Raw genomic sequence first — 25,260 nt, 5'->3', positions numbered from 1 at the left:
TAACTGCAGTGTTAAGCAGAAAGGAGCCTGTCTTAAACTGAAATGTCTGCAATTCCTAGTAAAGGGTAACCATGCTACCATGGCAGATATCTGGTATGGCAATCCTATAGCAGTTTCCTGCAATAGTACAGTAATAAAGACAGTGACTGCTGTGATGGCTGCACAGCTGGCTAAAGCTGTCTACACTGCACTTAAGGCCACTTGTATCTTTTTTTACTTACATTATGAAAATGTACTTATTCTTAATCTTGTGAAGAATTAATTACTTGGAAATAGGTTTTTAGAAATAAGCCACATAATGATTTTTTTTTAGCTCCAGTCTTTTTTCTTATTCACTGCTCTTTGTGGATTTGGCCAAATGAATTCCACATGATATAAGCAGATGTTATGCATGCTACATGGCTGATTTCCAACCCCTAGAAACTATAAAACTAGTATAAAATGAATAATTCAGTGAGTAAGTCTAATCAGCATCATTATCATAAATATAAATTCCTGCTAGGTTTGACGTCACCCAGTAACAGTACCCTAGTACCCACTCCAACAGTCCATCACTATAAATTTTTATCCCAATACTGCATAATTCAATTCAATTCAGTTTTATTTATACAGCGCCAAATCACAACATCAGTCGCCTCAAGGTGCTCTATATTGTAAGGTAGACCCTACAATAATACATACAGAGAAAAACCCAACAGTCATATGAACCCCTATGAGCAAGCACTTTGGTGACAGTGGGAAGGAAAAACTCCCTTTTAACAGGAAGAAACCTCCAGCAGAACCAGGCTCAGGGAGGGGCGGGGCCATCTGCTGTGACTGGTTGGGGTGAGAGAAGAAAGACGGGATAAAAGACATGCAAACTAACCAGCTGACCTGCACTAACGGCTTGGTATTTCCACACACCTTTTAATAACACAAAATTAGTATATTTACAGTATTACACTAATACTTATATGTATAATTAGTATACTAGGTATAATCAGACATAGTCTAAGTATACTTAGACTATATCTGATTTAAAAACTAAAAGAAATGAGGACGTATTCACTAAGGCTACGTTCACACTGCAGGCGAAAGCGCATCAAATCCAATTTTTTTTGACCCTATACGACCCATATCCGATCATGGTATGACAGTGTAAACGTTACAAATCCGATATTTTCAAATCCAATCTGGGTCACTTTCCTATGTGGTACTGAATCTGATACATATCCGATGTTTTAGAAAGCGACTGCTGTTTTAATGCGACGGTCATGTCGCATTAAATCCGTCTTTTACGTCACTGACACAAGACAGACGCCAATTATCAGCGCCGGAGAAGACATCGTGAACGCTTCCTGGCCATCCAGTATAGATGTTAGTGAAACTGTTGGGAAGACAACGTTGGAGAAACGTGAACATTTTCTTTGTACTGCATAATCTGCAGATTCTGACAGAAATCTGCAACTATCCTTTGAAGCACCGCTCCTCTCTAAAACAGCAATAAGGATCATTATTAGGTTATTCACATTATTATGTAAATAACAAAATAACTTAAAGCAAAAATTGGGAAATGTAAAGTCCGAAGTCTTTATATTAAGGGCCATCAGTCAAACAATATTGTTTGCTCTGGGTCTAAACAGAGCGCGTTGTGTGTGACGTCTTCTTTTGCACATGCGGCCGCTTTGAGCGTTCACACTAGAGTGCGTTTGCTGTCGCATTTTATTTGTAGTGTGAACGAGCAGACAAAAAAATCGGATTTGAGCATTAAGACCTGCAGTGTGAACGTAGCCTTATTCAGCAATGCTTCTTTTAAACATAACCGTCTTCCTCTCCTTTCTCTCTTTTAGTGCTGCAATTAAAGTGGGGTTTTTTTCTCTCCTTGGGAAGGAGCAACTTTACATTTAGCTCAGATATATTTTGTGAACAGTCTGTATGTTTGGTGTTACGTTTTGAGCAGTTTGAAAAGTTGTATTTGAAGTGGTCTGGAACTTTTGTCTCATAAGTACTGCGACTGCACCTTTACGTATGCACCATGAACGCATCACAGGGATGAGAAGGGAAAAGGGACGTCTGGAAGGTGTAAGCAGGCTATGGGATGTCATTATCTTCTTATTACTGAGCCGGTACCTCCAGGCCCTCACCGGAAGCAGTGCCAGGCTTCAGCACATTGAATAGTAGTATGCATTAACCTGCCAATCAGATTTCATTACTCAATAACTGAAGGTGTTGGAACACTTTTCCGGATCATTTGAATTTAACACCTGAACAGAAGAAACAGAGCGCAGGGGCTTGTCCACGGATAGTCTAGCTCTACTATTATGTGGTATTTTTGTGTTTGTTACAGGGGAAGTGAACTGATTTCAGCATCAAAACACAACATCCATGTTCATCAATATGCCACAAACTTAAGCCATTAAGATTTATTGTATTGTTTTACTGGAAGCATGTTCATTTTTGGCTCTTAGAATGAAACTACTGTGCAGCAGAGTGATTTCATCATGTGCCACCGTAGAAGAGAGAAAAGGTAAGAAGCTATCATTTTGCTGTCTACACAGTACAACCTGAGGAACTATGACTGCTGCTGCACTGGAATCGTGAGACTTTTTCCTTTCAAACAGCGATGCAGAACAGGCCAACGATATTCAAAATATGCACAAAGTGTTACCATCTTCCCTTCTTTATTGCATGTGTGGATTTGACTGGGCATTAAAAAAAGGCATTAAAGGTGTCATGCCCCACTCTATTTTACCCAGATACACAGATCCGCTCCTTATCTCTGCAGCTCATCACAGATGAACTGGGCTCTCCGGGGAAGGATCAAGGAAGCACTGAATCCGTCGATGCTGCATATCAAGTGCTGTGCGTGTGTGTGTGTGTGTGTGTGTGTGTGTGTGTGTGTGTGTGTGGGGAGAGAGGCTGACTGTGTGTTCCCATCCCTGCAGTGTCTCAGGGGAGAGAAGTCTTAGCCAGCAGTACAGTGCTGAGAACATTACGGGAGCAATTAGCAGCACCACGCTCCTTTTAATCAGCTTAATAATCATTCTTCTCACCTACTGTACCGCTATCTGCTTTCTGCAGCTTGAGAGATCCTATTGTAAGCTGAGAACCTCATTTTCAAGTGTCTGTTTTCCCTCTGAGAGCCCCCGCTCTCTGTCTCTGTGCATTTTCAATAATGCCTCGCATCCACACAATGTGGCTTCATGTGTCCTGTTTGTACTGTTAAAAAGATCAAAATTATTAACTGCAAACTTGTTTACGAGTGCAATAACCAGGCTTCTCGAGCTTTAGTTAACCAGGGAAATATGACTGAGCACCCCTGATGCTCGCCTTCAGTACCCTGCATCTACAGTCTCCTGCTTACTCACACCAGCTCCACACATGCATTTGGCATTTAGCAGTGTGCTGAAGGGCACCTTAACCAACTTAGGAAAGTTTCACCTTTTCTTTACTTTTTTGTTTTTGATACCACTTGTGAAGCGCACCAACCAACAGCCTCGTACTGGTAAACAAAGAGGTGTGAGCATATGAATAAGCAATGACTTTTGTGAGGCAGCACGCTGCCCTGAAACACGTCGAATGTGTCTGTATGAGACTCGAAAAGAAGGATTAGATATGATTCATGTACTACTGAGTTTTTTGTCTTTTTTAAAGATGTTTGTTGAATCGCTAAAGTGGAGGTGACGTTAACAGTGTTAACAAAATGTTAGAAAGATTAATATGTGTGTACGATCTGGGAGGCAAAGAATACACTTTAATACTTAGAAGGAAACTGTGCTGCACACTCACTCATTTTAATAAAGTAAGTATGAAGCTACAGCCTGCTAGACTGCTTCTGTACAGGAAAAACAAAAAGTTTGTTCTGTCCAAAGCAAACAGCATCTTCCATAAAAACAAAATCAATGCAGAAGCAGAAAAAAAACTGCAGTTCAGTCAACAGTCGTGTCATGCTGGCCCCAAAAATCACAGTTCAGTCTTTTCATTGGCTGAGTTTGGTTTTAACACAACCATAGTTAGTTAAGACTAGCCACACATACCTAGGGTCTGACTAAGTCAGGGGTGCCCAATCCCGGTCCTCGAGAGCTACCGTCCTGCAGCTTTTAGATGCATCCTTGTTCCCACACACCTGAATCAAATGAATGGCTTGTTATCAGGCCTTTGCCAAACATGATGGCATGCTGAAGAGATCAAACCATTTGATTCAGCTGTGTTGGAGTAGGGATGCATCTAAAAGCTGCAGGATAGTAGCTCTCGAGGACCGGGATTGGGCACCCCTGGACTAAGTCAATGACTGCCCATGACAAGCAGATGCTACGTGAAATTGCTTGCAAATAGGTAGGCTGCACTAATTGCTCTGGTCACTAAGATATTGCCATGGTGGCCTGTAGTTTGCATGGAAGACAAGTGACAGTGAAACTGTGAAAAGCGCAACGCAATCTAACTGGGGACTGTTCACCTTCAAAGTAAAAGTAGGACTTTTTGAAATATGTTTTGGATGCAAAGGTAAAGCACCAGTTTTACTTTGAAGGCAAAAAGTCTCCGTTTTGGTTTGCATCACACTTGTTTGCAGACAAGTGAAACTCTTCTATGCAAACCTTGTAATAAGCAACAGGAGCTTTTTGGTATGACAACATGTATCCACCAAACTGACACAACCACTTGCCACATTTTTCCCAGCAAACCAGGGGTTGCCAGGGGATGCTGACTGGCCTTGAAAGTGTATAATACTGGCACACCAGCTTTGCTAACCAGACATAAGTGGTTAGGACTTAGTAACACTAACCAAGCTAGAAAGCCATAACTAGGGTTAGCCAAAAACCCAACTGTACCCAGTTTGGGGGGGTCACGTGGCCAAGCATTAAGATGGCAGCTTAGCGAGGTCGCTCTCAGGACAGTGTACAAACTTTCTATAAAAAACCCTTGCATATGCTGTTAGTGTGGTCTGGAATATACGGCACTGACATGTCAAAAGCTTCATCTGTGAAACAGTGTGACATCTTTACCCGAAGACGCAAGACAGGCGCTATACCATCAACGTCCGACACAGATGCTAACATGGCTAGCATAGCCGAGGTTTTGGATGAACTCAAATCACTCCGGTCGGATTTTGGAGCCAAGTTGGACAGCATCGATATAAGACTGACTGGGATGGCGAGCGCAGTGACTGCACTGGAGGGTAAAGTCTCGGAGGTAAAGCAAGACATATTGAACCAGGGGGCTCATATCGAAGAGGCCGAAGCCCGCATTGCCGAAGTTGAAAGCACACTTGAGAAAACAGAAACGTCACTGAACTCGGCTATCAAACGAATCGCACTTCTTGAAGCCAAAACAGATGATTTGGAAAACCGCGGACGACGAAAGAACCTGCGCATCTTCGGCATAAAAGAGGGAGCAGAGGGGCAACAATCACTCTTCGACTTTATTAACATCATGCTACCTAAGTGGCTGGGGCTAGCGCCCGACAAGTCATTCACACTGGAACGAGTGCATCGCACGCTTGCCTCCGGGAAACCAAACCAGAGCAGAGCGGTGCTTATTCGTTTCTTAAAATTCCAAGAGAAGGAACTGGTATATCGGGAAGCAAGAAAACAACAAATTACACATGATGGGGCCAAGATCATATTTGCACAGGATCTGTCTGCGGAGACGGTTCGGATCCGACGGGGATTTCACCCGGTTGTCAAACTGTTTATTGATATCAATGCCTTCCGTGGATTCCAGCACAACCCATGCAGACTCAGGATCCTGTACGGTGGGAAGATCCACCTCTTCTCAACACCTCAAGAAGCCGAAAAATTCTACAAGAATCTGCCGAAGGAAACAGCAGAGGATGCTCATCACCAGTGAGTTGGTTAAACAACAGGTTAACCATTAAGACACTCCATAAGACTGCCTCTGCTTCAACATAACCGACCAGTAATTGAGTCACTGATAAGAGACAGATAAAATTTTGAGCTCGAATTTATGTGGGACTTATGTTACCATAACTGGGCGTTTTTAAGCGCATATTCGTTCTAAGTTTGATTGCAATCGTTTTTGGGTTGTAGATTAACAGCTGAACCTCACCTAAGTCTTTTTTGTTTTGTTTTGTTTTGTCCTACCAAGGGTAAACTTTGCTTTATTGTGGGGGAAGAATCAGTATCATTGTATGGTTAGTGTACACTGTCTGATTTATGGGGTTTTGGAGAGGTCGCGTTGACTAGTTACTCCTCAGTGATGTGGATTAACGCCCTCCAAATAATTTGTTCAAGGGAGGGGGGAGACATTTCCAACAAGGAAATGCAAATGTTCAATCAGAAATTGTTTACAAGTTCTTTATCTGGTATGTGTGAGTGTGTGAATGTATGTGCAAACCTGCTTCTTCAATTTTCCCTTTACTTTGTTTATTTAAGTGAACAGTCTGACAATATTTTATGGAGAGGACAACTAAAGAGAACATTTGGAAGGTTAACATTACGACCTGGAACGTTAGGGGGATACGGAAGTTAGCTAAACTGAAACAAGTATTAAACCGACTAAAACATTTTAACTCTAGGATTATTTTCCTACAGGAATCTCATCTTACTGCATCAGAGATACATTTATTAACCAAAAGATGGCAGGGTCAGGTATATTTCTCTTCTTTTACTAGACATGCCAGAGGAGTCATTACTCTTATACATAAGTCAATCCCATTTCAAACTACGAGGGTGATTACAGATCCAAACGGGAGATATGTAATTGTGCAGGGCCGTATCTCCATGTTAGAAATAAACCTGATAAATATCTATGGCCCCAACGAGGATAACCCATCCTTCTATGAAAATCTATTTCTCACAATATCAACCTTGGAGGGCCTTTATATCATAGGAGGGGACTTCAATTGCGCCCTGGACCCTAACCTGGATAGGTCATCTCAAACTGACACTACTCATACCCAGACTAGAAAAATACTTTTTAACTATATGAAAGATTTGAGATTAAATGAGGTCTGGAGAACAAGGAATCCAAATAACAGGGAATTTTCATGTTATTCTAGTTCGTATCAAAGTCATTCGCGGATAGACTACTTTCTTATATCTACAGAGTTATTACCTTGTGTTGAGAACTGTTGGTATAACAGTATTGTGATTAGTGATCATGCAGCAGTATGTCTATCAGTTAGATTGGGCGAAGTTGATCAAGGTGTAAAGCGATGGAGGATGCAAACATTTTTGTTAAAGGACCCATCATTTGTCAAATTTATAGAAACTTGCACTGATCAATATTTTCAAATAAATAAAGATGAAACCACAGCTAGTATTAGGTGGGAAGCATTTAAAGCTTACATAAGAGGGGAAATTATAAGCTACAGTAGCAACAAGAGTAAGCAATATAACCAAGAATTAAAATCATTAGAAAGGCAAATTAAATCTAATGAAACAGAATTTTACCAGAGCAATGATCCCACTAAACTAAACAATCTGACTATTCTAAGAGCCAGGTATGATAAATTAACAGCAGAGAAAGTGGCAAAAAGTTTAATGTGGACCGAACAATTATTTTATGACCAAGGAGAGAAGGCAGGAAAATTATTGGCCTGGAGGATAAAAAAGATGCAAGCAGAAAAGGCCATCACCCACATAAAGTCCAAATCGGGTATTATAACAACAGACCCTTTAAAAATAAATGAAAATTTCAGAGAGTTTTATCAATCTTTATACCAATCTGAATATACGGGAAACAGAGAAACACAAGATGCATTTCTTGATCAGTTAAAATTTCAAACCCTCTCAGAAGAGGATAAAACAGCCCTTGATAGTCATTTAACAATAAAAGACCTGTCAGAAGCCATAGACGACCTGAATAGCGGTAAAACGCCTGGTCCTGATGGACTTCCAATGGAATTCTATAAAACATTTAAAAATAAATTAATACTGCCACTTCTTAACATGTATGAGGAGTCATATAAGTCCGGAATACTCCCAGACTCACTGAGATTAGCTACAATAACCCTTTTATTGAAGCCAAATAAGCCTCCGACTGAATGCTCCTCTTATAGGGGAATTAGTCTTATGGGATGTGATACGAAGATTTTGTGTAAAGCACTCTCTAGAAGACTAGATAAATGTGTGCCTAATTTGATAACAGACGATCAACAAGGTTTTGTTAAAACGAGACAAGGCTATCATAATATAAGACGTGTCCTCAATGTACTTTATGAGAAAAACAATAGGGAGGACACTGCGCTGCTATCACTAGATGCGTGCAAAGCCTTCGATAGAATAGAATGGAATTATCTCTTACAAGTGCTCCCCAGATATGGACTAGGTGAAACATTCCTGAAATGGATCCGATTATTGTATACACATCCAACAGCACAAGTTTTAACTAATAATAACGTATCAAAACCCTTTAATTTACAGCGATCAACCAGGCAGGGCTGCCCTCTGTCACCAATTCTCTTTGTGTTAGCAATAGAACCTCTGGCCATAGCTGTGAGAGCAAATGCAGGAATATCAGGGACAAGAATTGGAGGAAGAGACCATCTAATTTCTTTATTTGCAGATGATATTATATTTTTTTTGACTAATCTGAAAGATAGTATCCCTAATTTAGTAACATTAATAAAAACATTTGGAGAATTTTCAGGATACAAAATTAACAATTCTAAATCAGAATTAATGTTTCTTAATGAGGAAGAAAGAAGAAGCCCTGTGGTGGCCACCCCATTTAAGACAACTACAACAGGCTTTAAATATTTAGGCATTAGGATCACTCCAAGCCTCAAGGACATAACCTCAATAAATTATGATCCCCTTGTAGGAGAGGTCACGGAAATGCTAAACCGTTGGACAAACCTGCCTGTATCTATGATAGGCCGGATAAATATCCTAAAAATGACAATTTTACCCAAATTTTTATATTACTTCCAAACACTTCCGTTGCCTCTACCAACTTCATTTTTTGACAGTTTAAACAAACTATTTAACCAATTTATTTGGAATAATAAGAAGGCAAGGCTCCGCTTACAACTACTTTACTTGCCCTATGAAAGAGGAGGTCTCCAAGTCCCCAACCTCAGATGGTATTATATGGCTGCCCAACTAACATCAGCCACCCATTATTTCTGCCCAACAACACCTCCAGCCTGGGTTGACATCGAGCAAAAATCTGTTCCAGATCTTCCCTTACACACTTTTCTATATTCTTCAGACACTAAGATATTAAAAAAAACTACAAGGAATCCTTTCTTGAAAAATACAATTATAATTTGGCATGCAGCTCATAAATATGTGGGCGATCCTCCATCGCTTTCGCAATTTACCCCTATTTGGGGAAATGAAAAGTTCACGCCTGGTAAAAGTGATGGGGGATTTAAAATATGGAAAAATAAAGGCATTCAAAAAATTAAAGACCTATATGCAGATGGCATACTGCTCACATTTGATCAGTTGTGTAAAAAATATTTAATACCCCCAAAGCATTTTTTTAAATATTTACAATTGAAAAACTATTTGTCATCAAAACTGCAAAGGATTGCTGAACTTCCACCATTGACAAAAATAGAGGAGGTCTGTGTTAAGAATACAAAAGGGAAAGGTTTTCTCTCTATATATTATAATTTACTGGTGCTTTCCTCCAAAGACTCAGCAGCAGATAAACTGGATGCTTGGAGAAGGGAGATCCAAGAGGACATAGATGAAAATGACTGGAACCAGGCTTGCTTAAAAGCACAAAAACAAACAATAAACACACGCTTTAAACTACTGCAATATAAATGGCTCATGAGAACCTATATAACACCTGTCAAGCTTCATCATATGTCCAATGATATTCCGGACATCTGTACTAAATGTCTAGTTAAAAAAGGAACTCTTCTTCATTGTCTATGGGAGTGTCCTAAAATCCAGGACTTTTGGAAAGATGTTATCAAATATCTGTCTGAAGTGTTTAAGGTAAAAATCCCTTTAATAGGAAAACTCTGTGTACTTGGAATATATCCAAGGGAATTTAAGCAATCGGGGAAAAAAACTAAATTACTGGACTACGGACTACTTCAAGCCAGAAGAGCCATTGCGCTATGTTGGAAGAGTATGGATGCTCCCTCCATGGGACTCTGGAAGAAGGAAATTGCAATCTCTCTAGGCCTGGAAAGACTGACATATATTGCCAAGGGCAAACAATGGGACTTTGTGAATATGTGGAAGCCATATATGACTATTTTAGGGAGTGGAGGTGAAGGACATTTATGAACAAAAAGGAAAAGAAGAAGGAAAGGAGGGGAGAATCTTGTCTATCCAAACCCATTGTATTTTTGTATTGCTGTGAGAACTATGCTCATTTCTACATTTGAATGTGATGTAGGCAGGTTTGATGTATGGATGGATGTGTGAATGTGAGGGTGTTCAACATTTGTTTGTATTGTACTATAAAAAATTTCAATAAAAATATATGGGAAAAGAAAAAAAAAAAACTGTACCCAGTTTCCTGGTTAATAACTACTAATACAACTGGAGGTCTGTGTGACGTCTTTGTTTTAGTCTATAGCCCAAAGGCAACACCATTAAACTATGTTGTAATCAGAAAGCAATTAATTAAATTTTTTTGCAATCTTTTTAATTGCATTTTGCAAAATGATATTTGAAATGAGCCACAGTTTAGCAGCCAGTTCTACAATAGTACAGTGAAAACCGCCTGCTGCTCGTTTTTGTTGTTTTGTTCCCAGCCGTGAGAACACATGCCAGCTTGAGGATGTAACCATTTACCAGAAAACAACAACAAAACACTGAGAGCAGCTCGTGTTAAGAGGCTTGATTTTACTCCAGTGTAAATAAATTTGTCTGTTGCTTCGACAGCTTTTGTACGCGTCTTTCTTCACACCGCACAAACAGACAAAAATGCAAACAGCACGAGTTTCCCCCTCCTTCATCACTGATGTGCAGTTATGTCAGCGCTGATCTCCTTGAACTCTCTTTCACTCATGTCGCAGAGACAAACTGTGGCGTCTGCAGCTGTTTACAGTGACACAGCATGAATATACAGTATCCTAATCTGCACCCCGCTGGCACAGAGAGAGAGAACTGTGAATACTTTCAGCTCCTCACAGTGTCAATCATAAAACTGTGCCTGACACTACGTGTGATATCAGGTCACAACTCCGATGCCATCTTCTTCAGCAATCTGTTCTTATGACCGTTAAGACTGCCAAAAGCTGCAAGCCGCAAAGGTTAAAATAAGATTTGCATCTTCCTTCCTTCTCATCTCTAATTTTTGCTAGACCTGGGCTCTTAAACGACTGCTTTTTATAGCAGTCACACTTAAAAAAGTAACAAAAAGTAACAACACAGTCCAAGTGTTAAAGTACAAGGAAGCTGATTAAACTGTGCCTGCCTGCTTTAAAGTCCACACATAACCTGTCACAGCTTTATTCAGACTAAAACAGCAGATCTATACAGCAATACATGAACTTTGCTGTCCAGACAATGATTTTTAGACTGGATACAACTTTTAACTTTTCTAACATAAGCTTTAAAGTAAGGTAGCGGTAGGCTGTGTTTTCAATAAGTCTAAGAAGCTGAGGCTGAGTTAGCAAGCTAGCCTCTTCTGGTAAGTCTCCTGGTGTTTTGGCAAAATACACAGTTGTCGACTAGGAATGAACAGATGTAACCAGGGAAGGAAATGAACGGGTTGAACTAAGTGAATGTTGTTTTTCCTGGAAATATCTTGTTCACTGGGAGTCTAAAAAGAAAAAGGAAATGTTTTACAAAAAAACTCACATGTGCTGGTAAAGTTAAAGTTACATTTAATTGGAATAATCCCAACATAAACGTACTTTGTGTAACATCATTACTCCTGCGCATAACTATGTAATCTTCTCTCAATTATCAGTCTGACAGTCTGCAGACAGACTGAATCTGATTCTAAACTTACTAAAAGATTTTATCATCTGTCTAACCTTCCTGTCAGTAACTTCCCCTTTAAGCATTTATTCTCTACCTCTGTTGGCCATGGCCGTCTCAATGATGTCCAGCGTGGGATCATCTTCACACAGGTCGTAGGGCATGTTCCCATCGGAGTTGACTGCCAGCAGATCTGCGCCACTGTGGGAAATGAGCGGATGAATATTTCAACAAATCCAATCAGAGTTAATAAATGCTCCGAATGTACAATATGCAGGGCTAACGACTCAATGAGAAAAAGTGTTCAATATATTACATTTCATAGCACCATCTGTGATCCTCAAAAGTTTAAAAATAACCAAAACAACTTGAGTCATCAGGGTAACGCCGCCCTGTTTTCATGTCCCGACCTACTGTAACACACAAAGATGCTGAAAACTAACAATCTATAACTCAAAGTCTTGGATGGGGATGACAAAACAAATGTGCATTGCACAGCACTAACTGAAGAAGCTAATTAACGTCTTTCAGCCCAGAACAAATGACACTGCCTCATTCAGCAGTTTTTAACTTCATCCATGTCACAGCACGGTCGCTTTGACGAGTCCTGCACGTCAACAGATGGCAGCAGTGTGTTTGTGTGTGTGTAAGTCTCTGCATACAGGCTGCAGTTCAACCCGTCATGTTAACAAGCAGAAACAATACCAATGTGTACACGTGCAGTATGTTAATTTGCCTGTTTTGTCTCTTTGTGTGTACATGTGTCGCTGTTATTGCTTCATTAGGATGCAATTAAAGCCTAATAAACTCAGTCTAATTAAATCCTAATTAAACATGTCCACAATGTGTGAACTCATGAGTCATCTATACTTCTTACACGTATTTGCATCCAGTCAAAGACAGTAACAAGGACATTTTTCCCTATGGGAATTTGGGTCAGTGTTACTGAATTATTAACAACATCTGCATATCAAAGTTGGATAATAATTCAGTCTCTGTCATTATTAAACCACTACACATCCTGCGGCTGGAAATAATTCAGTATTATCCTTTACTGACCTTCAGTGGGTTTGCTTTATCTTCAAATATCATTATAACACTGATTTTTAGTAGAGGATAGTGTCATTTCCACGATGTTTTTCACTCTTTTTTTGTATAATTTGTCACAGCTGTTAGGTGCATTAGCATTAATTGTTGCTTCTGTTGATTTTGGAACAGAAAAACCTAATCTGTCTGGACAAGAAAAAATCAGGTTCCTCAAACTGCGTCTGTGGCTCATTGGGGACAGTAGCTGCAGTTATATCTGTATATTTGACAGCATGGCAACAACATGCCATGCTATTAAGTTTAGAGTATCATGTAAGCACATGTTTTTGCCTGGGAAACCATCACAGCCATTCATTATACTGCTGGTCAATTTAAACTTTCAACCTAAAGTGGATTCATTATGGTTTAAAATAACCATGATTTATCTTATACTGGCCCCTTAGCAAACTTTTTAGCTTGGGGCTCTTTAAGCCAGGTCTTCTGATTGGCTGTCCTTTACAAACAGAAGAGCTGAAAAGCAGGTGGGAGGGGCTTCCATATTAAAATCCTCTCTTTATAACATCATACAGATCCAGGAGCACCCAAAAAAAAGTTAGAAACAGCGTTTCAAGCCTCCTCGGGAAAATCTGTCCCTTAGTATGAGCCCACTATCACAACAAAATGAACAATAATATGGGAAACCATAACAGACCCACCACAAAATCAAATTGTATTGTTTATTCTGTGGCCTGTAGAGCTATTCATACATCTGATGTTCACAGAAATCTTTATATCTTGTCACTATATCATAACTGTAAGCCTCTTCTCATGAACTGCAATAATGCAAGTGAAGTTTAGTAGAAATGAAGCACGTCTTTTAAACTTTATGACTAATAGTTAACAAATTAACTACATTTTGGTGCATTCAGTCTCGAACTGCAACTGTTCGGTTTGTTTATTTTTGTTGTTTTAATGCTGTGATGTGCTGATCTCAATATTTACCCAGAACTGACATGTTGAGCTGAATCCAGCAAAAACCTGATGTCATATTGTTACAGAGCTACTACAGGGAGTGCAGAATTATTAGGCAAGTTGTATTTTTGAGGAATAATTTTATTATTGAACAACAACCATGTTCTCAATGAACCCAAAAAACTCATTAATATCAAAGCTGAATGTTTTTGGAAGTAGTTTTTAGTTTGTTTTTAGTTTTAGCTATTTTAGGGGGATATCTGTGTGTGCAGGTGACTATTACTGTGCATAATTATTAGGCAACTTAATAAAAAACAAATATATACCCATTTCAATTATTTATTTTTACCAGTGAAACCAATATAACATCTCCACATTCACAAATATACATTTCTGACATTCAAAAACAAAACAAAAACAAATCAGCGACCAATATAGCCACCTTTCTTTGCAAGGACACTCAAAAGCCTGCCATCCATGGATTCTGTCAGTGTTTTGATCTGTTCACCATCAACATTGCGTGCAGCAGCAATCACAGCCTCTCAGACACTGTTCAGAGAGGTGTACTGTTTTCCCTCCTTGTAAATCTCACATTTGATGATGGACCACAGGTTCTCAATGGGGTTCAGATCAGGTGAACAAGGTGGCCATGTCATTAGTTTTTCTTCTTTTATACCCTTTCTTGCCAGCCACGCTGTGGAGTACTTGGACGCGTGTGATGGAGCATTGTCCTGCATGAAAATCATGTTTTTCTTGAAGGATGCAGACTTCTTCCTGTACCACTGCTTGAAGAAGGTGTCTTCCAGAAACTGGCAGTAGGACTGGGAGTTGAGCTTGACTCCATCCTCAACCCGAAAAGGCCCCACAAGCTCATCTTTGATGATACCAGCCCAAACCAGTACTCCACCTCCACCTTGCTGGCGTCTGAGTCGGACTGGAGCTCTCTGCCCTTTACCAATCCAGCCACGGGCCCATCCATCTGGCCCATCAAGACTCACTCTCATTTCATCAGTCCATAAAACCTTAGAAAAACCAGTCTTGAGATATTTCTTGGCCCAGTCTTGACGTTTCAGCTTGTGTGTCTTGTTCAGTGGTGGTCGTCTTTCAGCCTTTCTTACCTTGGCCATGTCTCTGAGTATTGCACACCTTGTGCTTTTGGGCACTCCAGTGATGTTGCAGCTCTGAAATATGGCCAAACTGGTGGCAAGTGGCATCTTGGCAGCTGCACGCTGAATTTTCTCAGTTCATGGGCAGTTATTTTGCGCCTTGGTTTTTCCACACGCTTCTTGCGACCCTGTTGACTATTTTGAATGAAACGCTTGATTGTTCGATGATCACGCTTCAGAAGCTTTTCAATTTTGAGACTGCTGCATCCCTCTGCAAGATATCTCACTATTTTTGACTTTTCTGAGCCTGTCAAGTCCTTCTTTTGACCCATTTTTCCAAACGAAAGGATGTTGCCTAATAATTATGCACACCTGATATAGGGTGTTGATGTCATTAGACCACACCCCTTCTCATTACAGAGATGCACATCACCTAATATGCTTAATTGGTAGTAGGCTTTCGAGCCTATACAGCTTGGAGTAAGACAACATGCATGAAGAGGATGATGTGGACAAAATACTCATTTGCCTAATAATTCTGCACTCCCTGTATTCCTCACTGCATACATGACCTTTTACAGCCTAAGGCAGTGCCATTACTCAATTTTCCTGAAGCATAATGAGTTAAATATTAGATTTCATAAGAACATATTTAGACTTTCGTGGTGCTGGTCTTTATCTCAGACAAGATAAGGGCTGTGCTGCAGGAAATCATGATGTATCATATCTTTATGACTTACTGTGCGATGAGTATCTTAACAAGTCCTGCGTGGCCACAGGTAGCAGCAGCATGCAGCGGCGTCCACAGTTCGTTGTCCTGAGCGTTAACACTGGCTCCTCGGTCCAACAAGAGCTTCACCATCTCCTCATAGTTGTCTATACAACACTGTATGGAGAGAGAGAGACAGAGGAAAAGGGAGGGAAGGAAAGGAGGAGTAGGACAAGATTAGATTTGGTTCAGGTTTTAGGAAATATTCAATAGCCCAGTATTTTCAGGATTTGAATTTCAGTGTGGGATTGTGGGTACTGCACATAGAGGAAGAGAATGAATGGATGGACCGATGGAAGACACAACAACAGAACAATAAAATATGTGCAGCTCACCACTATCCCCTCCTTACCCAAACAAGTGGTCACCCTTGTGGAAAACAGTTAACCCCCAATTTTGAAATATGACTTTAAAGGCCTGATCTAAAACCTTGGGGGGGGGGAAAAGTAGTAAGGAAAATACAAAAAAATATGATGGTTTGTAAAATAACATTTCAGCATCTTAATCATTCAAGAATGACAACAAAACCATAAATAAGTAAGTACCCATTTGTGAAATCTATATAGTATTTTGTTAGGCTATCCTAGAGTACAAATCTAAGCAACTTCATACACATTCATCCTGACTTCTCAGCCATTGTGTGGGTTTGTTTCCTGGACAAAGGCAGAGGGTCACAAAGTATTTTGCTTGTAAAGCTGGGTGTGATTACAGGGTGGAGAGGAAAGAGAATTTTCCATGAAAACCATTCTCCAATCAGACGGCTGTCAGCAGCTGCAGTTTGCTCCATCAGAGCTAATTAGTGAGTGTGTCAGTAACAACAAATTACTGCCACAGATAACAAAAAACAAGAGAGAAAGAGGCAGGAAAGTGCTGAAGAAAAGGATGGAATTACTTTGTCACAGTGGGAGGGTCAGATATTATCAGAAAATCAAGACGTTCAGGGAGAACAGTTTGTTTCCAAAGTCTGAAAAGGGCATGTCAGCTAATGCCTCTGTTATTGTTTGCGGTGGTGAATCTGGTCCATGACATTTTTAATCAAACCTTCCAAACCAATTTTTATTTTTCTGCTTTGTTTTGTTTGTTCATTTTATACCAAAGAACCCTTGGACACCTTTATATCAAAGGAAATGAGACATCTGTCACACAAAAAAAACAAAACAAACAAATGCAAAATCACCTTTAGCAAATTGTTTGCTGACAATCCTGCTAAAAAACCCAAAAGTGCTTCAATGAAGAAAAAAAGGGGGGGGGAAAGAAAATAAAAGAAAGAGGACTGGCAGCAAATACAAAAAAAAATAAAGATAACAAGCAACAAAAGAAAGAAAACAAAATACATCCACTCAGTAATCCGCTTATACTGTGAGGCTTTGGCGAGCAGCAGCCATCTCAGCATGTATTGGAAACCACGATGTTAACACACAAGTCTCAAATTGTTTCCACTTTCTAAATCCCCGATTGCAATCCATCAAATCACAAGCTCCTCTGTTCAACTCCTATGTGATTATATTCTGACTTCAATTCTGCAATTTGGGTAAAAATTAGTCAAAGTTTGTGAACTACAATTTTCTGTTAGCTCACCATCCCATGTCTTCAGATTATTGATAGACTCTACTTTTCTGCAGTTTAACACTTTCTAAAGTGACATTTTTTTGCACCGTCTTCTCAAACGTGAGGGTTTTTCGGCTCTTCTTTATTTCATCTGATTGCGAATTGTTTACTTGAGAATATAATCTACAAGGAAACATTTTGTTGCATGCACAGGTTAAACCTATGCGCTAGTTATACGATGCTAATCACTTCTGAGCAGAAAAAAAATAGACATTTTCTGTTAAACCAACTGTATGCTTATTTTTAAGCGGCTATAGGTCGTTTTACTTGTATATAAGCAGTTTAATTAGAGTGAACCTGCTGTGCTCCATATTACTTTTCCTTAGTAAAGCCTGTCAGCCTCACTCTCTCATACAAAGCTCCCTTTCCTTAAAGGCCAACATCCCTTTAAGCCATTTTTCTTCATATTGGCTTCCAGTCCCCTGGCTTCTAAACAGAACTCATGACTTTTGAACACCATCCACTCCACATGCCACTGTGAAGGTTCTGAAACAAACAAAAAAACGAAAACAAAAAAAACATAATTTCTTGATGTGATTTGATTGATTAGCATTCAAATATCTCAGTGAAGACAGAACAAAGATCTACCACAAAGCAAGAAAGCATGAGACAACAACAATAATTTCTCATTCTTAATAAGAAATGATAGTTTCTGGCATCTGTCTGTGCAGGTAATTATTCAATCTGGAATAAGAGAATGGACTGTTGGTAATAATTTACTCATTAACTGCTTAATATGGCATTTAAGGTGGATTTGATGTTTAATCCGCAGACAATATAGAAGCTAAGTACAGGGTGGGCCATTTATATGGATACACCGTAATAACATGGGAATGGTTGGTGATATTAAAGTCCTGTTTGTGGCACATTAGTATATGTGAGGGGACAAACTCCTCAAGATGGATTTACAACTCACAATGTTTAAACAGGACTTTAATATCACCAACCATTCCCATGTTATTACGGTGTATCCATATAAATGGCCCACCCTGTACTGTAACATCATCCATGGGTTTCTGGAGGCTTGTTGGAAGCAATTATACTTTCGCCATCTTGGTTTTAAAGAACTAGATGTGACTACGAGGGTCAAATGTCACTATGAAACCACTCACTCATTAACTAACAACTTAAATCTGCCGTCTATGGTTTAATCACAAGCATAATGGCGTAGTATAACAACAGTGATGGTAGGAATAATATCAGTAAATTTTTCTGTGACATACAACTGTCATATCATAATATCAATGGCACAGTGCAGAACAGTGTTTAAAGCCCAGGCATGCCCAACAACGAGAGCAGCGTGTCAGCCTCCAATGATGATTTAGTAAATAGTGAACATTAACAACCTCCAACAAAAGAGCAAATGTTTGATGGGTTAGGGTTAGAGGTTACAGGTTAGGGATTTTCCATTTCAATTTTATTATGTGCAAGCATAGTGCAGGGTCCTGAAGAGTTACAAGGTTAAATTACTTGAGTTATTGTTACTGTTGAAATGTTGAGCATTTCAGTGGAAAAGACTACCTGGGATACTTTTGTGCTTATGCTTTGTATGTATACCTGTATCTCTAATATTGCACTATATTACTGCTGCTGGCACCTTGTGGCAACAGATTCCAATTTTGAATCAGGGCGTCTATGATCCATGAGCTCACTGGAGAACAGAAGGATGGAAAATGCGTTCATTTTGTTTGCACTAATAAATGCTGCTGTCTGCAAGCTGCAGTCACTGATGTTCAGTATTTTTTTTTCCTGAACTGTCAGAAATGCTGCAAATTTTATTGAAATATTCTGTTAAATTTTCACCTCTAATATTACATTTGGTACCTTTCAAGATGGTCGAGGACAACTTACGAGCAATGAACAAAACCACAGTATGGATAAAATAACAGCTGCAAGACAGCATAGAATTAAAATTCACAACACACCAAAATCAAACAGCATAGACATGTTTTCAGAGATGTTTTCAGGCTGGCTTTAAAGACAGGGACAGGATCAATGTTGCAAATGTGGTGCAGGAGAGAGCTCGAAAGAAGGCGGAAAGCTTTTTGGTAGAAAGCTCAAAAGCCCAAGGTGGACAGCCAGGCAGCTGGTATAATAAGAGTAACAGAGGAGAGTACAGGAAGGAATGGCAATGTGCAGAAAGTGAGAGAAAAATGAAGGTGCGAGATTGTGGAGAGAGTTGAAAGTAAGAAGCAAAAATCTTAAAATTAATGCAGCTGCTGAAGGAAATGAGTAATACGTTCTATGGAAGGAGTTCTGGCTATGAACAGCTGAACCCTATAGAGAAGTTTAAGATTTTTACTTTAATAAATATGATATATAACCAGAGCACGTCCAAGAAAATCAGTACTGATGTACAGGATGTATGAAGCCGACCAATATCACATTGGTAGAAATATGCAGGCTGAGTGATATTATTGATGTGCGTTTCAAAATTTAAGGCATTATGGAAAACAGCAACTAAGCTCTTGATCTGGGAAGGAGGAACGATTTGAGAAGTGGCAACGCACAGAGCGAGCTTAGCACATTTGTTCAAAAAAAGTTTTAGTTGCCCAGTTGTTACACCACTAACAACTGGGCAAGGTTGTGAATTGAAAAGTTTTCACTATACATGCTTTACAGACTTACAACAGACTTGACCAGACTTTAATCTCTTTAAAAGAATATCATGAGAGATTGTATCAAAAGGCAGAACTCAGATCAAGAAGCAACCCAGAGTCGGCTGCCATCAGAAGATCATTTGTGATCTTGACCAGGAGTGCCTCTGTACTGTGAACTGGCCGAAAACCAGACTGAAATTGTGAGATGATTGTTAGTAGGGTATGAATAACTCTGCAGAGCAACATTCTTTTTTGTTTGTTTGTTTTTGAAAGAAGAGTAATGTATGGTAATTATTTTGGTTGAAAGGGTCTTCTTAAGAGTCGAACTTATCAAAGCTGTTTTAAGAGGTAGGGGGGAAAAAGGACAAGATTTGGGAAAAGTAAATTATGTCAGTTATAAAAGGAGCGAGAGAGAATCAACAGGACTTGGCCCCCTAGTTGACAGTGGCTCTGAGGTGTAGTGGTTAACACAGTTGTTTTAATGCATGAAACATCCCCAGCTGGAGGCCAGGAGGAGACCTAAACCCAGCTGTGTTGATCCCTTGGGAAATAAGGGAGCAGCTGAAAGCAGCTAAAAGCACCCGTGCAACAGTGGTGACAGAGCTTAAGTAATTAAGCTAAAATGTCAAATTAAGTATAAAAAAGTTTTGTCAGGGGTGTAAAGTAGTTAGTAAAATGTTTTTCTCCATCGCTCTCTAATGTCTCTGTTACACCCGCGAAGCAGTTTTCACTTTTTCCACTTAATAACTATACCCAGTAATGCCAGTGGCTCCCTTTTTACACTCTGCATCGTCTTTTAGCAGCGGTTAGAATGAACGTCAGGACTTCTCAAATTTCCCCCTCATCTTTGAATTTCCACCATAATCATCATATAAACGTTGGGAGGTCGAGGTGCAGAGAGATTTTTTCTTTTTGTGGATTTGCATAAAAGATGAGCTAAAGTGCAATCTCCAGAGATTTCTAGTATCTCAGAGTAGGAGTGAACGAAGGGAAGGCAATAATACAGAGCGAGGCAAAAACATAACTATAAGCCAACTGGAGAGAAATGCCAAGAAGAAGAAGCATGAGGGGCAGATTAGAAGACAGAAGAAAGTATCTTTGGGATATGTAAACAACAACCGCAGACTCCATTCTTCAGCATCATTTACATAGAGTCCCTGCTTTCAAGTAATTTTAGAAGAATTAGCAGCCTACTCTACTCAAACTCAGAGACCAGAAACCTGTGTTACATTTGACCATAAAGAAAATCCCTTTAGGATCATTTATCTATGTCATGAAACCAACTATAGCTCAGCTGTGTCTGTGAGATGATGTGACAGCTCAGACTGTTACCTTCTGTACCCCATACAGTACATCCCCTCTGGCTCTAAAACAAACCCTCAATCTCCATTCTTTCCATTACTTGCACTCCCTCTCTGACGCTGCCCTCCAGCTCTCTGATAAAACTTTAATCTTAATGCTCGAACAACAATAAAAAAAAAAAAAAAGACTTAAACCACACTGACGTAAGAGAAACTGATTTGTGTACATTCTTTGGAGTTTTGTAGTGTTGACTTACAAGGCTGCTCAGATAAGGCACATCTGACACGAGCGTGTGATGGTGGGGGAGTACGTGAATTAATATACAGCACAAGAGAGGAAATGAAATTACAGCACAGATGCCGAGGACAGGCAGCAGGAAGACAGATAAGAGGTAAAATGGATGCAAAGAAGAAAAAAAAGAATGCTGACTGGAAACATGTCGAACTGACAAACACATCCTTTCAGAAACGTTTTAGTGCAGGGGAAGATTTTCATTCTGAAGATTATCGATGAGAAGTTACGAAATGAGGTTTTGCACCTGATCTGCAGAAAACCTTACAGGCTGTCTGTTTAGTTAATGATCATTTTGGATGGATTGATCATCATCAACATAAAAACATAATCAACAATTAAGACAGAGATATGGTTTGAAAGAACCAAATACAAGTTTAAAGCAACGGGGTTTCTTCTGATGGTAAAGTTAGCAAACTTAGTAAATGTATGATTCTTGTGCTGCTACCCCAAAATAAAAATATCAGTGGTTTTAACCAGGAAGTGAAACAAGAAGTCTGGTAAGTCAATGTTGGACTAAATATGAAGTGAAACAATCCAAACTTATTATTGGCCTTGGACTAATAATAAGTCCATATACACACACACACACACACACACACACAAAATGGCTATAGCCTGGAGATCCAGGACCCAGTCGCAGAGCGCCGGAGGAGGTGCGCTCAGACGTTTCTCTTTTTCTCATGATGCAATTTTTCCTTTACTATCAATGATGCAAATAGCGAGGCGTCAGACAAAATTAGCAGGAAGGAACAAAGTATCTTTATGACCTCCTTCTGATGCTGCCAAAAGCAGAAGTGGTATTCTGTGAAGGCTGCTCTATGTATGTCAATGACTTCCAGTGTTAATGTTAGAAAAGAAACCAAATTCAAAGGAAAAGACAGAAGTGCATGAGTCACACATCTTTTTTTTTTTTTTAAACGTGCGCGTGTCAGTTGATGCATGTGTGAGCATATATGGTGATAAATTGATAAACTGGTAATTCAGTGAACAACTTATGGGTTTCATTTTCCATCCGAGTCTGGTAATTGGCAAGCTGCAAGAGATAATTAAAAAAAAAAAGTGAACACAAGCTTGTCAAAGACATTCAGTACACTGTGTTGGCTTATTCCAGCAGGCGGCAACGTCCTGACAGATGTCATCAGAATCAGAAGAACAGGCTGCAACCTACACACAGCAGCTAACATCTAGGCTAATCTCTCCAGCCTTCTGAATACACCCACATGCTTAAGCCCACCTGCTAGCTAACTGCTTGGCTAATCTCATTTCCTGTGACAAACAAAAAACACACACTTTCACCCACGAGCTACGAAAGTAAAGACAATGAAGCAAACAGGAAAATAATGTGCCATTCATGCAAAGCACTGAGAATGGGAGCATGGTTCAAACAAAGGCCCAGATTATTTCTGTGTGCCTGGAAAACAACGGCAACAGTCTTACCGTGGGCTGAGAGGACCACAGCTCGGGTCGAGGAGCGAAACGATGAGGAAATAAGACCAAGTATTTGAATAGGGGCAGAGAGGGCAGACGGTGACGGGCCTCGTACTTAAATCAAAATACCGAGGGGTTAAGTGAGCAAGAGCAGGGCCAGCCCGCTGAGACTACAGCTGATATAGCAGGAGACTAGAGGCTGAAGGGGGTTTATATTTTACTATAGCTAGAGGAACTAATCCAAATAATAAAGAGTACATTAATATGAATGAATAAAAATAGAGATGCCTTGTTGATGAACTGCAGAGAATTAAATGAAATGGATTAAGAAGTGGGGCATCAATGGATCACCATATACAGCCTGAAAAGCAGATTTCAGGAGTGCAACACAATTTAAACGCCTCCTGTGTCTCATTTCCTCTGGGTTTTTTCCCCCGCCTCCATCTCACAGGCATCATACTGCATCTCCAAAGAAAAAAATGCATATAAAAGTATAGTATATCAAAGAAAGTATATTAATAAGAAAGAAAGCAGGTTATTACTGAATTTTGGAAGCAGAGTATAAGAAGATGATGTCGAATGGCTGGCGTGTCTGAGTCCTCCAAGGCTGAAGTAATGAAGAGCTGAATGACTAATGAAGAGTGTGGAACCACACAGGAATGCCGACTCACAATTTTACAGCTCAGCCTGATCAAACCCTGCAAATGATTATACGGCACGAGCATCAGTCATATCGCTACCAGTCGGTCTCCCTGCATAAATATCTGCCTGAACACAGCTAATGTTTTTTTAATGCAACTCCAGCAGTCTGTTGCTGTTCGGGGTCATCGTGCCCACTCGACAACATGGAGGCCCCCACCGAGCAAAACACTCAGAGCCGGAAAACAGCTGTGGCTCGCCCAAATATGGGACAACACAAGGCAGGTGTGTTTAGGAAAAAAGAAAAATAGAAAAAACGCTGCCTTCCTCTACCTCAGAATAGCTTCAAATCAAAAATATCCTTGTTTACCTCCATTAACTGCAGATTTCAGATACTGTAAAGCACTCCAAAGGTTATAACATCACCTTAACAAAAGAAACGGATACGATTTATGGTACATAACACATGTATGTAGATAATATTCCAATAGGGCAGCAGCGTTCACTCAGGGCGTCAGGAAGACAAACAGTGTCTGTTTCTGAAAAAAGCTAAGACAAATTCAGAAGGGTTGGATGAGGTGATTCATTTGTTGCATCATACAGAAAAACAAAGTGCTCATTTTACACAGAGCCATGAATGTGGTTTCCCCCGATTTCAGTCTTTATGCTAAACTAAACCGCTGCTCATATTTACCACAGAGGCATGAAAGTTTTATCTTTTATCTAACTCTCAGCAAGAAAACAAAACGTCAAACGGTAAATAACTAAGGATTTATGCTTGAAGCTAACAAGGGCCTACAACAGTGTGCTAGGTGTCTGATATTAATGTTTTGACTCACTCTAACCCTTTACATAGAGTACGGAGCTCAGCAGGGAGATTTTGATGTAAAAATCCCAATAACTATGAGCGATTACGTAACCATTAAACGCAGACTTACTATGAGCTACAGCTCTGTGAAACAATGGTGTGAGCTCCCCCTCGTTTCAACATAAACGTGTTTTATTCACGAAAAGAAATAAAGCCACAATCCTAAATTGAAACAGCGATGTCTTTGATTAGTGGAGGTCAACGTCTATGCCTTTGTGGCTCACAGATACAATCAATCGATCAATCAAACTCGAATGTGTTTGGAGAAAGAGAAACTGAGTATTACCCAAAGAACATCATCCTCACAGTCAAGCATGGAGGCGGAAACATGCTTTGGACTATTTTTCTGCTAGTGGTACAGGGCAACTTTTCCACATGGAGGGACCAGTGTGAATGGGACAAGGTCTTCCAGCATGACAATGACCTAAAACATATCACAAAGGCAACAAAGGAGTGGCTGAAGCAGTGGCTTAGCCAGTCTTCAGACCTGAAGCTTCCTAAAACAACGGTCCCCAACCTTTTTTGCACCACGGACCGGTTTATGTCTGACAATATTTTCCTTTAAAGGCAGCTAAATTGAATTGAATTATAGGTCTTTAAGGTGTCGCAGATAAATACAACAAAATAAAACCAGTAGCGGTACCAAAAAAAGGAAGATTTATTCATAACACACGGGAAAAGACCGAGGGAAACAGAGTTAATAATAAAAACCATTTAAAAAAAAAACAAAAACGCTAAAAACCAATTAAAACCCTGAAAGCCATAGATTTTAACCCGGGCCTCAACTCTCGCGGCCCGGTACCAAACG

At 39.8% G+C, this 25,260-nt stretch overlaps 1 protein-coding gene across 3 annotated transcripts in view; it reads right to left on the bottom strand.

The window, feature by feature from the left end:
* Positions 1-25,260, bottom strand: part of ppp1r16b (protein phosphatase 1, regulatory subunit 16B) — a 100,636-nt gene that overhangs the window by 14,647 nt on the left and 60,729 nt on the right. For all 3 annotated transcript variants that reach the window (XM_004547674.5, XM_004547675.4, XM_004547676.5), the window contains exons 4-5: positions 15,685-15,830; positions 11,938-12,041 (exon numbers count right to left, since the gene is read on the bottom strand). In XM_004547674.5, the coding sequence (XP_004547731.3) occupies positions 11,938-12,041; positions 15,685-15,830 (250 nt within the window). The remainder of the gene's footprint in view (positions 1-11,937; positions 12,042-15,684; positions 15,831-25,260) is intronic.

The sequence above is a fragment of the Maylandia zebra genome, linkage group LG5 (assembly GCF_041146795.1).
Source record: "Maylandia zebra isolate NMK-2024a linkage group LG5, Mzebra_GT3a, whole genome shotgun sequence".
In the NCBI taxonomy this organism is placed as follows: Eukaryota; Metazoa; Chordata; class Actinopteri; order Cichliformes; family Cichlidae; genus Maylandia; species Maylandia zebra.
This window is presented reverse-complemented; position numbering and strand designations above follow the sequence as displayed.